The sequence below is a fragment of the Perna viridis genome, chromosome 9 (assembly GCF_037379345.1).
Source record: "Perna viridis isolate PV_CMFRI_1.1 ecotype Kerala chromosome 9, ASM3737934v1, whole genome shotgun sequence".
Lineage (NCBI taxonomy): Eukaryota > Metazoa > Mollusca > Bivalvia > Mytilida > Mytilidae > Perna > Perna viridis.
Genome location: NC_142453.1, coordinates 11,985,279 through 11,999,181, shown reverse-complemented (window position 1 = coordinate 11,999,181; position 13,903 = coordinate 11,985,279). Strand labels below are relative to the sequence as shown.

The window sequence follows — 13,903 nt, the reverse complement described above, 5'->3', positions numbered from 1 at the left end:
AGAGACATAAAAAAGAGCTAAATAGACTGCGTACACCGATCTTCAAATACAAACATACATGTATATGTTATTTTGTCAGTGTTCAGTATTTACCATTAATCAAACAAGTTAAACGGTAATCCCCTGATAAATCGATACTCGGGCAAAACTCTATTTCCCGTTTTTGTTTTAAAGGTGCGTCATTTAATGTATTTCATCATGGTAGATATATCCATTATTTCATATTGTAAATGCTTTCAATATTATTTAAGTCTCATTTATACTTCTATACAGACTTGATGTTGATCTATTTTTGTGTAAGTACATATGATATGACGGTGTTCTTATGTATGTTTATAAAGCGTTACACTTTATATTTTCATTTATTTTTTTATGATAAAAATACCTCTTATGTACGCACTTTCATTAGAATTCATGTCAATGTCTTTATCAATCTTTAGTAAGGAAGGATTAACGTTGTTCGCAATTTGGAAGTTTTAAACAGTTATGTATGTTTGTGGGGAAAATAGGGGGTGTATATATGCATTTGATAACAACTATAACATATCAACATAAGAATCTTTTTGAAAAGTTTTGGTGGCCCTGAAAAGGGCCGTTGAATAAGTAGACTGGAACTGCAAGTTTACTTGCTGCTGGTGTATTTGGTGACAGCTTTGGTACCCTCGCTGACAGCGTGCTTGGCCAATTCTCCGGGTAAAAGGAGACGGACAGCAGTCTGGATCTCCCGAGATGTGATTGTTGATCTCTTGTTGTAGTGAGCCAGACGTGAAGCTTCGGCGGCGATTCTTTCAAAGATGTCGTTGACGAAACTGTTCATGATGGACATAGCCTTTGATGATACACCAGTGTCAGGGTGGACCTGTCGGAGAACTTTGTAAATGTAGATTCCGTAGGATTCCCTCCTTCTCCTCTTCCTCTTCTTGTCACCTCCAGCCCGTGCGGCTTTGGCCTTGGTCACGGCCTTCTTTGCTCCCTTTGATCCTGTTGCTTTTGGCGGCATGTTTATCCTCTGACGATTGTACAGTGAATAATACCGCCAGCCCTGTCAATTTTCTATTTAAACAACATGGTGGATTGAAATATGTTTCTTAACGCGAACCTCGCGGAAAACACCTCATAGACGATAGAACATTACCGCTGATTGGTTTAAAGACAGAATGTCATTTCAATCCGTTTGTCGGTATAAAAGGAAAATTTGACTATTCTCGTGTTATTATGATTTGTTTGAATTCGAACAAGTTATAACATAAGAAAATGTCTGGACGTGGAAAGGGAGGAAAAGCTAAATCCAAGGCTAAGAGCAGGTCGTCCCGTGCCGGACTTCAGTTCCCAGTTGGACGTATCCACAGACTGTTGAGGAAAGGAAACTATGCCGAGAGAGTAGGTGCTGGAGCCCCAGTTTACCTCGCCGCTGTTCTCGAATACTTGGCCGCTGAAGTTTTGGAATTGGCAGGTAATGCTGCCCGTGACAACAAGAAAAGCAGAATCATCCCCCGTCATCTCCAACTGGCCATCAGGAACGACGAGGAATTGAACAAACTTCTGTCCGGTGTGACCATTGCCCAGGGTGGTGTACTGCCAAACATCCAGGCCGTTCTCCTGCCCAAGAAGACCCAGAAGGCTGCTAAATAAACAGTTTAGTTCTTCGAACTGAAATATACAACGGCCCTTTTCAGGGCCACCAAAACTTTTCAAAAAGATTCTTATGTAGTTATGTGTGTGAAAAAAAAGAAAGCATTGCAATCTCAAAAATGAGGGGGGGGGGAACTATACCGTCCCTCTCCTTGATTTCTCTTCTCATATAAAATATAACTTGTCGTAATACGTAACCAAAGATTGTTCCTACAAAACCCTAAGAGCGGCATTCCCTCAAGGTGAAAAAACCTTGAATTTTAAGTAAATTGTAACTATTCATAAATGAAATTAAATCTTGGTATATATAAAAAATATTTCCGTGCGCGCCAAGTGTTCCAGGGCAGTATTATCCTAAGAATACAGAAAAAAAAAGATGCACAATTTCACGGGTTGCATTAATGTATGTAGGCTAGGCCTGTACATTTTAAATAACTGTATTGTATTTACTTGTTATTTTACTCCACACAAAACATTTAAAATTCTTTTCTTTTGTTTTCTTTTTTTTTTCTATTATTACGCTCATTGTAATTATTATATTTTTTTTTATGGCATTATTATCATTATCATTATTATTATTTTTATGTACTCTTCTAATATCACTGTCTCATCATTCGCATTGTATTAACAAACGTAATGCATGAAAACAAAACCCAAAAAAAAATCTATTGTTACTCTAAATAAATATTGTATATTGTACATGTACCAAATTATGACGGTTAAATTATTCAAACATAATTGACTGTCACGCATGAGAATTGTTGATTACAATTCATTTCATTCTTAAGTGTTTATTAGTTGATTGAAATTGCCATTTGGCAGATTGTTAGCAAAGCTCAACCATCAACAGAAAAGTGGATTGAAACTTTTCCTATTTTCATCCAATCGAATTACCTCAATAACAACCAATCGTAGGGAGTGTTATAGGTTTCCCCGACCAATTACTCCGAGCTTTTCAAATTGTGCGGCAAATAAACCAAATCCTTGCGGCCTTTTTAATATCACTGTGAGACTTTTCAAATCATCATTCTTCGCAATGGCTCGTACAAAGCAGACTGCTCGTAAATCTACCGGAGGTAAAGCTCCAAGAAAACAGTTGGCCACCAAGGCCGCTCGTAAGAGCGCACCTGCCACTGGTGGAGTCAAGAAACCACACAGATACAGGCCCGGTACAGTCGCCCTGAGAGAAATCAGAAGATACCAAAAGAGTACCGAGCTCCTCATCAGAAAACTCCCATTCCAGAGATTAGTCAGAGAAATCGCTCAGGACTTCAAAACTGATCTTAGATTCCAGAGCTCCGCCGTGATGGCACTCCAGGAAGCTAGTGAAGCTTACTTGGTCGGTCTTTTTGAAGACACCAACTTGTGCGCCATCCACGCCAAGAGAGTCACCATCATGCCAAAGGACATCCAGTTGGCCCGCAGAATCCGTGGAGAGCGTGCTTAAGATGCGACTTATCACCTTACTAAACGGCCCTTTTAAGGGCCACCAAAATCTTTCAAAAAAGATTCTTATTAGATGTTTTATTTAAACCAATACTAAAAACTACATCATTATGTAGTTTAGAATTCACTTATGTTCCTTGACCGTCACTTGCCTGATTTATAAAGGTATCAATTTTCATCATATAAGCCTTCCCCAACCCGATTGGAAAAAAAAGTTTCATTTTAACATCAAATCCTATTAACCACATAATTTAGCTTGCTCCTCTCCAACATAAATGCATACATACATACATGCACACACACACACATATGTAAACAATATGAAAAGAAAACATTATTAATTTGTAAAAATCGTGAAATAAATTCTTACTTCTGGCTATCAAAGTGTCCAAACAGGAATACAATGTATATGTGATTGGATTTTAATTGGGTGCAGACTTATTCTGGTAGAGTGTATGAGATGTGCTTTAACATTATATGACTGAGTAATATATGTCTACTGCTAAGGAAGTATCATACCTTATTAAAAAAGGCAAGTGGTTTTCCAAACATAGTACATGCTGCTCCATTGTTAAAAAAAAAACCCCAAAAAACAACACATACAGTACTGTTCTTATAATCTGTATACTAGTATGTGGATACAACACCCTTACTGATTATTTTGAACACAAGACACCAGGTAGGTTTCCATGAAATCACATTTTTTTTTTATCATGTCAATATAATGCCTCCTCTACTTTTAGCATGATTTATGTACTCTTTATAGAATATGCCAGAAAACAAAAATCAGTAGGATGCATACCAAATAAGTTGATTTTGACTGCACATTTCCTTCATTTAAGTGTTACTTGGAGCAATATAATACATATCTTCACAGTTTATGTACTATTGTTATGTATACTTTGGGCCTCACAAGTCAATGATTTTCATTTATATTAATTCATTTTCTTCTGTTTCTATTAGAGTCATCAGATGTCATCGGCCTAACTTCCTAATGTGAAGTGATGGACTTTACCACTCATGTAACGTCCATCTCTATCGAGTGTGTGTGTGTGTCACAAAGATAAATTTGTTATCATGGCAAGAACAGACTTTGTGCCGAGAAAAATGTTCTCTAGCATAAAGCATGTTTAAAGAAAAGACATCAAAAGTCTTAACTTGTAATTACAAGGAGTTTCATATCAACTTGTTTCCAAGACCTGAATTCTCAAAATATTCAGATTTGGAAAATTTCACTCCCTCAGATTATTCATACTATATATTCTATGTTACAATATAAGTTATATCTAGATGTAAGAAGCCTATTTCATTGAGTGAATGTATTTTCAACCCTTGATTGTACATCACACTGCACAAAATGATATAGAAATAAAATTTTGTAATTTTTCAAAATTCATTTTGACCCAATTACTGTTGAGCTGTGTCATCAAATTGAAGAATTGATAATTCCAAATAGGATATCTTTATTATGCTCTATTGGTATTCATATCATTTTTAGCATTCTTCATTTATTACAATTTAGAATAATCTTTATAATATTAAACCCCCTACCCCCCCCCCTTTTTTTATTTGTTTACATTACATTCTTTTCCCTCCAAATAGTGAGTACAGGTCAACTCTATGTCACAAAAAGTCATTATCCAATGAAAATCATTGTTTCTTAAAACTTGCTAGCTTTCTATCACGGTCGCGCTATTTAGTATATAATCTATCTTTACAGCGGGCAAATTCATTCTACTGTTAATATTTTATCAGAGAAACAATAATGTCTGGACGTGGTAAAGGAGGTAAAGGACTTGGAAAGGGAGGCGCAAAGCGTCACAGGAAGGTGTTGCGTGATAACATCCAGGGTATCACAAAACCAGCTATCCGTCGTCTTGCACGTAGAGGTGGTGTCAAACGTATCTCTGGACTCATCTACGAAGAGACCCGTGGTGTATTGAAAGTTTTCTTGGAAAATGTCATCCGTGATGCAGTCACATACACTGAGCACGCCAAGAGGAAAACTGTCACAGCCATGGACGTTGTCTACGCTTTGAAGAGACAAGGACGTACCCTGTACGGATTCGGAGGTTAAACAGCTTCCCATAACAACAGTAACGGCCCTTTTCAGGGCCACCAAAATTTTTCAAAAAGATTCTTATATGGATGTTATGTGTCGTGTATAAGACAAACAAGGTATAGCCCCCTTCCCCCACACTCATATAAATTATTAAAAAAACAAAACAAAACAATTACTTTAAATGTTGTATTTAAAAACCAAAAAAAAAATAACACCAAGAGACATAAAAAAGAGCTAAATAGACTGCGTACACCGATCTTCAAATACAAACATACATGTATATGTTATTTTGTCAGTGTTCAGTATTTACCATTAATCAAACAAGTTAAACGGTAATCCCCTGATAAATCGATACTCGGGCAAAACTCTATTTCCCGTTTTTGTTTTAAAGGTGCGTCATTTAATGTATTTCATCATGGTAGATATATCCATTATTTCATATTGTAAATGCTTTCAATATTATTTAAGTCTCATTTATACTTCTATACAGACTTGATGTTGATCTATTTTTGTGTAAGTACATATGATATGACGGTGTTCTTATGTATGTTTATAAAGCGTTACACTTTATATTTTCATTTATTTTTTTATGATAAAAATACCTCTTATGTACGCACTTTCATTAGAATTCATGTCAATGTCTTTATCAATCTTTAGTAAGGAAGGATTAACGTTGTTCGCAATTTGGAAGTTTTAAACAGTTATGTATGTTTGTGGGGAAAATAGGGGGTGTATATATGCATTTGATAACAACTATAACATATCAACATAAGAATCTTTTTGAAAAGTTTTGGTGGCCCTGAAAAGGGCCGTTGAATAAGTAGACTGGAACTGCAAGTTTACTTGCTGCTGGTGTATTTGGTGACAGCTTTGGTACCCTCGCTGACAGCGTGCTTGGCCAATTCTCCGGGTAAAAGGAGACGGACAGCAGTCTGGATCTCCCGAGATGTGATTGTTGATCTCTTGTTGTAGTGAGCCAGACGTGAAGCTTCGGCGGCGATTCTTTCAAAGATGTCGTTGACGAAACTGTTCATGATGGACATAGCCTTTGATGATACACCAGTGTCAGGGTGGACCTGTCGGAGAACTTTGTAAATGTAGATTCCGTAGGATTCCCTCCTTCTCCTCTTCCTCTTCTTGTCACCTCCAGCCCGTGCGGCTTTGGCCTTGGTCACGGCCTTCTTTGCTCCCTTTGATCCTGTTGCTTTTGGCGGCATGTTTATCCTCTGACGATTGTACAGTGAATAATACCGCCAGCCCTGTCAATTTTCTATTTAAACAACATGGTGGATTGAAATATGTTTCTTAACGCGAACCTCGCGGAAAACACCTCATAGACGATAGAACATTACCGCTGATTGGTTTAAAGACAGAATGTCATTTCAATCCGTTTGTCGGTATAAAAGGAAAATTTGACTATTCTCGTGTTATTATGATTTGTTTGAATTCGAACAAGTTATAACATAAGAAAATGTCTGGACGTGGAAAGGGAGGAAAAGCTAAATCCAAGGCTAAGAGCAGGTCGTCCCGTGCCGGACTTCAGTTCCCAGTTGGACGTATCCACAGACTGTTGAGGAAAGGAAACTATGCCGAGAGAGTAGGTGCTGGAGCCCCAGTTTACCTCGCCGCTGTTCTCGAATACTTGGCCGCTGAAGTTTTGGAATTGGCAGGTAATGCTGCCCGTGACAACAAGAAAAGCAGAATCATCCCCCGTCATCTCCAACTGGCCATCAGGAACGACGAGGAATTGAACAAACTTCTGTCCGGTGTGACCATTGCCCAGGGTGGTGTACTGCCAAACATCCAGGCCGTTCTCCTGCCCAAGAAGACCCAGAAGGCTGCTAAATAAACAGTTTAGTTCTTCGAACTGAAATATACAACGGCCCTTTTCAGGGCCACCAAAACTTTTCAAAAAGATTCTTATGTAGTTATGTGTGTGAAAAAAAAGAAAGCATTGCAATCTCAAAAATGAGGGGGGGGGGGAACTATACCGTCCCTCTCCTTGATTTCTCTTCTCATATAAAATATAACTTGTCGTAATACGTAACCAAAGATTGTTCCTACAAAACCCTAAGAGCGGCATTCCCTCAAGGTGAAAAAACCTTGAATTTTAAGTAAATTGTAACTATTCATAAATGAAATTAAATCTTGGTATATATAAAAAATATTTCCGTGCGCGCCAAGTGTTCCAGGGCAGTATTATCCTAAGAATACAGAAAAAAAAAGATGCACAATTTCACGGGTTGCATTAATGTATGTAGGCTAGGCCTGTACATTTTAAATAACTGTATTGTATTTACTTGTTATTTTACTCCACACAAAACATTTAAAATTCTTTTCTTTTGTTTTCTTTTTTTTTTCTATTATTACGCTCATTGTAATTATTATATTTTTTTTTATGGCATTATTATCATTATCATTATTATTATTTTTATGTACTCTTCTAATATCACTGTCTCATCATTCGCATTGTATTAACAAACGTAATGCATGAAAACAAAACCCAAAAAAAAATCTATTGTTACTCTAAATAAATATTGTATATTGTACATGTACCAAATTATGACGGTTAAATTATTCAAACATAATTGACTGTCACGCATGAGAATTGTTGATTACAATTCATTTCATTCTTAAGTGTTTATTAGTTGATTGAAATTGCCATTTGGCAGATTGTTAGCAAAGCTCAACCATCAACAGAAAAGTGGATTGAAACTTTTCCTATTTTCATCCAATCGAATTACCTCAATAACAACCAATCGTAGGGAGTGTTATAGGTTTCCCCGACCAATTACTCCGAGCTTTTCAAATTGTGCGGCAAATAAACCAAATCCTTGCGGCCTTTTTAATATCACTGTGAGACTTTTCAAATCATCATTCTTCGCAATGGCTCGTACAAAGCAGACTGCTCGTAAATCTACCGGAGGTAAAGCTCCAAGAAAACAGTTGGCCACCAAGGCCGCTCGTAAGAGCGCACCTGCCACTGGTGGAGTCAAGAAACCACACAGATACAGGCCCGGTACAGTCGCCCTGAGAGAAATCAGAAGATACCAAAAGAGTACCGAGCTCCTCATCAGAAAACTCCCATTCCAGAGATTAGTCAGAGAAATCGCTCAGGACTTCAAAACTGATCTTAGATTCCAGAGCTCCGCCGTGATGGCACTCCAGGAAGCTAGTGAAGCTTACTTGGTCGGTCTTTTTGAAGACACCAACTTGTGCGCCATCCACGCCAAGAGAGTCACCATCATGCCAAAGGACATCCAGTTGGCCCGCAGAATCCGTGGAGAGCGTGCTTAAGATGCGACTTATCACCTTACTAAACGGCCCTTTTAAGGGCCACCAAAATCTTTCAAAAAAGATTCTTATTAGATGTTTTATTTAAACCAATACTAAAAACTACATCATTATGTAGTTTAGAATTCACTTATGTTCCTTGACCGTCACTTGCCTGATTTATAAAGGTATCAATTTTCATCATATAAGCCTTCCCCAACCCGATTGGAAAAAAAAGTTTCATTTTAACATCAAATCCTATTAACCACATAATTTAGCTTGCTCCTCTCCAACATAAATGCATACATACATACATGCACACACACACACATATGTAAACAATATGAAAAGAAAACATTATTAATTTGTAAAAATCGTGAAATAAATTCTTACTTCTGGCTATCAAAGTGTCCAAACAGGAATACAATGTATATGTGATTGGATTTTAATTGGGTGCAGACTTATTCTGGTAGAGTGTATGAGATGTGCTTTAACATTATATGACTGAGTAATATATGTCTACTGCTAAGGAAGTATCATACCTTATTAAAAAAGGCAAGTGGTTTTCCAAACATAGTACATGCTGCTCCATTGTTAAAAAAAAAACCCCAAAAAACAACACATACAGTACTGTTCTTATAATCTGTATACTAGTATGTGGATACAACACCCTTACTGATTATTTTGAACACAAGACACCAGGTAGGTTTCCATGAAATCACATTTTTTTTTTATCATGTCAATATAATGCCTCCTCTACTTTTAGCATGATTTATGTACTCTTTATAGAATATGCCAGAAAACAAAAATCAGTAGGATGCATACCAAATAAGTTGATTTTGACTGCACATTTCCTTCATTTAAGTGTTACTTGGAGCAATATAATACATATCTTCACAGTTTATGTACTATTGTTATGTATACTTTGGGCCTCACAAGTCAATGATTTTCATTTATATTAATTCATTTTCTTCTGTTTCTATTAGAGTCATCAGATGTCATCGGCCTAACTTCCTAATGTGAAGTGATGGACTTTACCACTCATGTAACGTCCATCTCTATCGAGTGTGTGTGTGTGTCACAAAGATAAATTTGTTATCATGGCAAGAACAGACTTTGTGCCGAGAAAAATGTTCTCTAGCATAAAGCATGTTTAAAGAAAAGACATCAAAAGTCTTAACTTGTAATTACAAGGAGTTTCATATCAACTTGTTTCCAAGACCTGAATTCTCAAAATATTCAGATTTGGAAAATTTCACTCCCTCAGATTATTCATACTATATATTCTATGTTACAATATAAGTTATATCTAGATGTAAGAAGCCTATTTCATTGAGTGAATGTATTTTCAACCCTTGATTGTACATCACACTGCACAAAATGATATAGAAATAAAATTTTGTAATTTTTCAAAATTCATTTTGACCCAATTACTGTTGAGCTGTGTCATCAAATTGAAGAATTGATAATTCCAAATAGGATATCTTTATTATGCTCTATTGGTATTCATATCATTTTTAGCATTCTTCATTTATTACAATTTAGAATAATCTTTATAATATTAAACCCCCTACCCCCCCCCCTTTTTTTATTTGTTTACATTACATTCTTTTCCCTCCAAATAGTGAGTACAGGTCAACTCTATGTCACAAAAAGTCATTATCCAATGAAAATCATTGTTTCTTAAAACTTGCTAGCTTTCTATCACGGTCGCGCTATTTAGTATATAATCTATCTTTACAGCGGGCAAATTCATTCTACTGTTAATATTTTATCAGAGAAACAATAATGTCTGGACGTGGTAAAGGAGGTAAAGGACTTGGAAAGGGAGGCGCAAAGCGTCACAGGAAGGTGTTGCGTGATAACATCCAGGGTATCACAAAACCAGCTATCCGTCGTCTTGCACGTAGAGGTGGTGTCAAACGTATCTCTGGACTCATCTACGAAGAGACCCGTGGTGTATTGAAAGTTTTCTTGGAAAATGTCATCCGTGATGCAGTCACATACACTGAGCACGCCAAGAGGAAAACTGTCACAGCCATGGACGTTGTCTACGCTTTGAAGAGACAAGGACGTACCCTGTACGGATTCGGAGGTTAAACAGCTTCCCATAACAACAGTAACGGCCCTTTTCAGGGCCACCAAAATTTTTCAAAAAGATTCTTATATGGATGTTATGTGTCGTGTATAAGACAAACAAGGTATAGCCCCCTTCCCCCACACTCATATAAATTATTAAAAAAACAAAACAAAACAATTACTTTAAATGTTGTATTTAAAAACCAAAAAAAAAATAACACCAAGAGACATAAAAAAGAGCTAAATAGACTGCGTACACCGATCTTCAAATACAAACATACATGTATATGTTATTTTGTCAGTGTTCAGTATTTACCATTAATCAAACAAGTTAAACGGTAATCCCCTGATAAATCGATACTCGGGCAAAACTCTATTTCCCGTTTTTGTTTTAAAGGTGCGTCATTTAATGTATTTCATCATGGTAGATATATCCATTATTTCATATTGTAAATGCTTTCAATATTATTTAAGTCTCATTTATACTTCTATACAGACTTGATGTTGATCTATTTTTGTGTAAGTACATATGATATGACGGTGTTCTTATGTATGTTTATAAAGCGTTACACTTTATATTTTCATTTATTTTTTTATGATAAAAATACCTCTTATGTACGCACTTTCATTAGAATTCATGTCAATGTCTTTATCAATCTTTAGTAAGGAAGGATTAACGTTGTTCGCAATTTGGAAGTTTTAAACAGTTATGTATGTTTGTGGGGAAAATAGGGGGTGTATATATGCATTTGATAACAACTATAACATATCAACATAAGAATCTTTTTGAAAAGTTTTGGTGGCCCTGAAAAGGGCCGTTGAATAAGTAGACTGGAACTGCAAGTTTACTTGCTGCTGGTGTATTTGGTGACAGCTTTGGTACCCTCGCTGACAGCGTGCTTGGCCAATTCTCCGGGTAAAAGGAGACGGACAGCAGTCTGGATCTCCCGAGATGTGATTGTTGATCTCTTGTTGTAGTGAGCCAGACGTGAAGCTTCGGCGGCGATTCTTTCAAAGATGTCGTTGACGAAACTGTTCATGATGGACATAGCCTTTGATGATACACCAGTGTCAGGGTGGACCTGTCGGAGAACTTTGTAAATGTAGATTCCGTAGGATTCCCTCCTTCTCCTCTTCCTCTTCTTGTCACCTCCAGCCCGTGCGGCTTTGGCCTTGGTCACGGCCTTCTTTGCTCCCTTTGATCCTGTTGCTTTTGGCGGCATGTTTATCCTCTGACGATTGTACAGTGAATAATACCGCCAGCCCTGTCAATTTTCTATTTAAACAACATGGTGGATTGAAATATGTTTCTTAACGCGAACCTCGCGGAAAACACCTCATAGACGATAGAACATTACCGCTGATTGGTTTAAAGACAGAATGTCATTTCAATCCGTTTGTCGGTATAAAAGGAAAATTTGACTATTCTCGTGTTATTATGATTTGTTTGAATTCGAACAAGTTATAACATAAGAAAATGTCTGGACGTGGAAAGGGAGGAAAAGCTAAATCCAAGGCTAAGAGCAGGTCGTCCCGTGCCGGACTTCAGTTCCCAGTTGGACGTATCCACAGACTGTTGAGGAAAGGAAACTATGCCGAGAGAGTAGGTGCTGGAGCCCCAGTTTACCTCGCCGCTGTTCTCGAATACTTGGCCGCTGAAGTTTTGGAATTGGCAGGTAATGCTGCCCGTGACAACAAGAAAAGCAGAATCATCCCCCGTCATCTCCAACTGGCCATCAGGAACGACGAGGAATTGAACAAACTTCTGTCCGGTGTGACCATTGCCCAGGGTGGTGTACTGCCAAACATCCAGGCCGTTCTCCTGCCCAAGAAGACCCAGAAGGCTGCTAAATAAACAGTTTAGTTCTTCGAACTGAAATATACAACGGCCCTTTTCAGGGCCACCAAAACTTTTCAAAAAGATTCTTATGTAGTTATGTGTGTGAAAAAAAAGAAAGCATTGCAATCTCAAAAATGAGGGGGGGGGGGAACTATACCGTCCCTCTCCTTGATTTCTCTTCTCATATAAAATATAACTTGTCGTAATACGTAACCAAAGATTGTTCCTACAAAACCCTAAGAGCGGCATTCCCTCAAGGTGAAAAAACCTTGAATTTTAAGTAAATTGTAACTATTCATAAATGAAATTAAATCTTGGTATATATAAAAAATATTTCCGTGCGCGCCAAGTGTTCCAGGGCAGTATTATCCTAAGAATACAGAAAAAAAAAGATGCACAATTTCACGGGTTGCATTAATGTATGTAGGCTAGGCCTGTACATTTTAAATAACTGTATTGTATTTACTTGTTATTTTACTCCACACAAAACATTTAAAATTCTTTTCTTTTGTTTTCTTTTTTTTTTCTATTATTACGCTCATTGTAATTATTATATTTTTTTTTATGGCATTATTATCATTATCATTATTATTATTTTTATGTACTCTTCTAATATCACTGTCTCATCATTCGCATTGTATTAACAAACGTAATGCATGAAAACAAAACCCAAAAAAAAATCTATTGTTACTCTAAATAAATATTGTATATTGTACATGTACCAAATTATGACGGTTAAATTATTCAAACATAATTGACTGTCACGCATGAGAATTGTTGATTACAATTCATTTCATTCTTAAGTGTTTATTAGTTGATTGAAATTGCCATTTGGCAGATTGTTAGCAAAGCTCAACCATCAACAGAAAAGTGGATTGAAACTTTTCCTATTTTCATCCAATCGAATTACCTCAATAACAACCAATCGTAGGGAGTGTTATAGGTTTCCCCGACCAATTACTCCGAGCTTTTCAAATTGTGCGGCAAATAAACCAAATCCTTGCGGCCTTTTTAATATCACTGTGAGACTTTTCAAATCATCATTCTTCGCAATGGCTCGTACAAAGCAGACTGCTCGTAAATCTACCGGAGGTAAAGCTCCAAGAAAACAGTTGGCCACCAAGGCCGCTCGTAAGAGCGCACCTGCCACTGGTGGAGTCAAGAAACCACACAGATACAGGCCCGGTACAGTCGCCCTGAGAGAAATCAGAAGATACCAAAAGAGTACCGAGCTCCTCATCAGAAAACTCCCATTCCAGAGATTAGTCAGAGAAATCGCTCAGGACTTCAAAACTGATCTTAGATTCCAGAGCTCCGCCGTGATGGCACTCCAGGAAGCTAGTGAAGCTTACTTGGTCGGTCTTTTTGAAGACACCAACTTGTGCGCCATCCACGCCAAGAGAGTCACCATCATGCCAAAGGACATCCAGTTGGCCCGCAGAATCCGTGGAGAGCGTGCTTAAGATGCGACTTATCACCTTACTAAACGGCCCTTTTAAGGGCCACCAAAATCTTCAAAAAAGATTCTTATTAGATGTTTTATTTAAACCAATACTAAAAACTACATCATT

At 37.2% G+C, this 13,903-nt stretch overlaps 8 protein-coding genes across 8 annotated transcripts; 5 read left to right on the top strand and 3 right to left on the bottom strand.

Moving 5' to 3' along the window:
- Positions 1 to 622: 622 nt before the first annotated feature.
- LOC148606754 (histone H2B) lies at positions 623 to 1,000 on the bottom strand. Its single transcript, XM_088546170.1, has one exon. It carries the CDS (start codon positions 998 to 1,000, stop codon positions 623 to 625), a length of 378 nt encoding a protein of 125 aa, XP_088402296.1.
- A 763-nt stretch (positions 1,001 to 1,763) lies between these two features.
- LOC148606753 (histone H3) lies at positions 1,764 to 3,659 on the top strand. The gene has a single exon (XM_088544932.1). It carries the CDS (start codon positions 2,669 to 2,671, stop codon positions 3,077 to 3,079), a length of 411 nt encoding a protein of 136 aa, XP_088401058.1. The 5' UTR covers positions 1,764 to 2,668; the 3' UTR covers positions 3,080 to 3,659.
- A 1,184-nt stretch (positions 3,660 to 4,843) lies between these two features.
- Positions 4,844 to 5,155, top strand: LOC148606752 (histone H4). The gene has a single exon (XM_088546168.1). The coding sequence runs from the start codon at positions 4,844 to 4,846 to the stop codon at positions 5,153 to 5,155; it is 312 nt and encodes a 103-aa protein (XP_088402294.1).
- Positions 5,156 to 5,979: 824 nt separating this feature from the next.
- On the bottom strand, positions 5,980 to 6,357 carry LOC148606751 (histone H2B). Its single transcript, XM_088546167.1, has one exon. The coding sequence runs from the start codon at positions 6,355 to 6,357 to the stop codon at positions 5,980 to 5,982; it is 378 nt and encodes a 125-aa protein (XP_088402293.1).
- Positions 6,358 to 7,121: 764 nt separating this feature from the next.
- Positions 7,122 to 9,017, top strand: LOC148606750 (histone H3). The gene has a single exon (XM_088544929.1). It carries the CDS (start codon positions 8,027 to 8,029, stop codon positions 8,435 to 8,437), a length of 411 nt encoding a protein of 136 aa, XP_088401055.1. The 5' UTR covers positions 7,122 to 8,026; the 3' UTR covers positions 8,438 to 9,017.
- A 1,184-nt stretch (positions 9,018 to 10,201) lies between these two features.
- On the top strand, positions 10,202 to 10,513 carry LOC148606749 (histone H4). The gene has a single exon (XM_088546165.1). It carries the CDS (start codon positions 10,202 to 10,204, stop codon positions 10,511 to 10,513), a length of 312 nt encoding a protein of 103 aa, XP_088402291.1.
- An 824-nt stretch (positions 10,514 to 11,337) lies between these two features.
- On the bottom strand, positions 11,338 to 11,715 carry LOC148606748 (histone H2B). The gene has a single exon (XM_088546164.1). It carries the CDS (start codon positions 11,713 to 11,715, stop codon positions 11,338 to 11,340), a length of 378 nt encoding a protein of 125 aa, XP_088402290.1.
- A 764-nt stretch (positions 11,716 to 12,479) lies between these two features.
- LOC148606747 (histone H3) lies at positions 12,480 to 13,803 on the top strand. The gene has a single exon (XM_088544936.1). It carries the CDS (start codon positions 13,385 to 13,387, stop codon positions 13,793 to 13,795), a length of 411 nt encoding a protein of 136 aa, XP_088401062.1. The 5' UTR covers positions 12,480 to 13,384; the 3' UTR covers positions 13,796 to 13,803.
- The last annotated feature ends 100 nt before the right edge of the window (positions 13,804 to 13,903 follow it).

What these genes read in the sequence shown, in the direction of transcription:
- LOC148606750 (XM_088544929.1), top strand. Translation starts at nt 8,027, where the DNA reads ATGGCTCGTACAAAGCAGACTGCTCGTAAATCTACCGGAGGTAAAGCT.
- LOC148606754 (XM_088546170.1), bottom strand. Translation starts at nt 1,000, where the DNA reads ATGCCGCCAAAAGCAACAGGATCAAAGGGAGCAAAGAAGGCCGTGACC.
- LOC148606748 (XM_088546164.1), bottom strand. Translation starts at nt 11,715, where the DNA reads ATGCCGCCAAAAGCAACAGGATCAAAGGGAGCAAAGAAGGCCGTGACC.
- LOC148606751 (XM_088546167.1), bottom strand. Translation starts at nt 6,357, where the DNA reads ATGCCGCCAAAAGCAACAGGATCAAAGGGAGCAAAGAAGGCCGTGACC.
- LOC148606749 (XM_088546165.1), top strand. Translation starts at nt 10,202, where the DNA reads ATGTCTGGACGTGGTAAAGGAGGTAAAGGACTTGGAAAGGGAGGCGCA.
- LOC148606747 (XM_088544936.1), top strand. Translation starts at nt 13,385, where the DNA reads ATGGCTCGTACAAAGCAGACTGCTCGTAAATCTACCGGAGGTAAAGCT.
- LOC148606753 (XM_088544932.1), top strand. Translation starts at nt 2,669, where the DNA reads ATGGCTCGTACAAAGCAGACTGCTCGTAAATCTACCGGAGGTAAAGCT.
- LOC148606752 (XM_088546168.1), top strand. Translation starts at nt 4,844, where the DNA reads ATGTCTGGACGTGGTAAAGGAGGTAAAGGACTTGGAAAGGGAGGCGCA.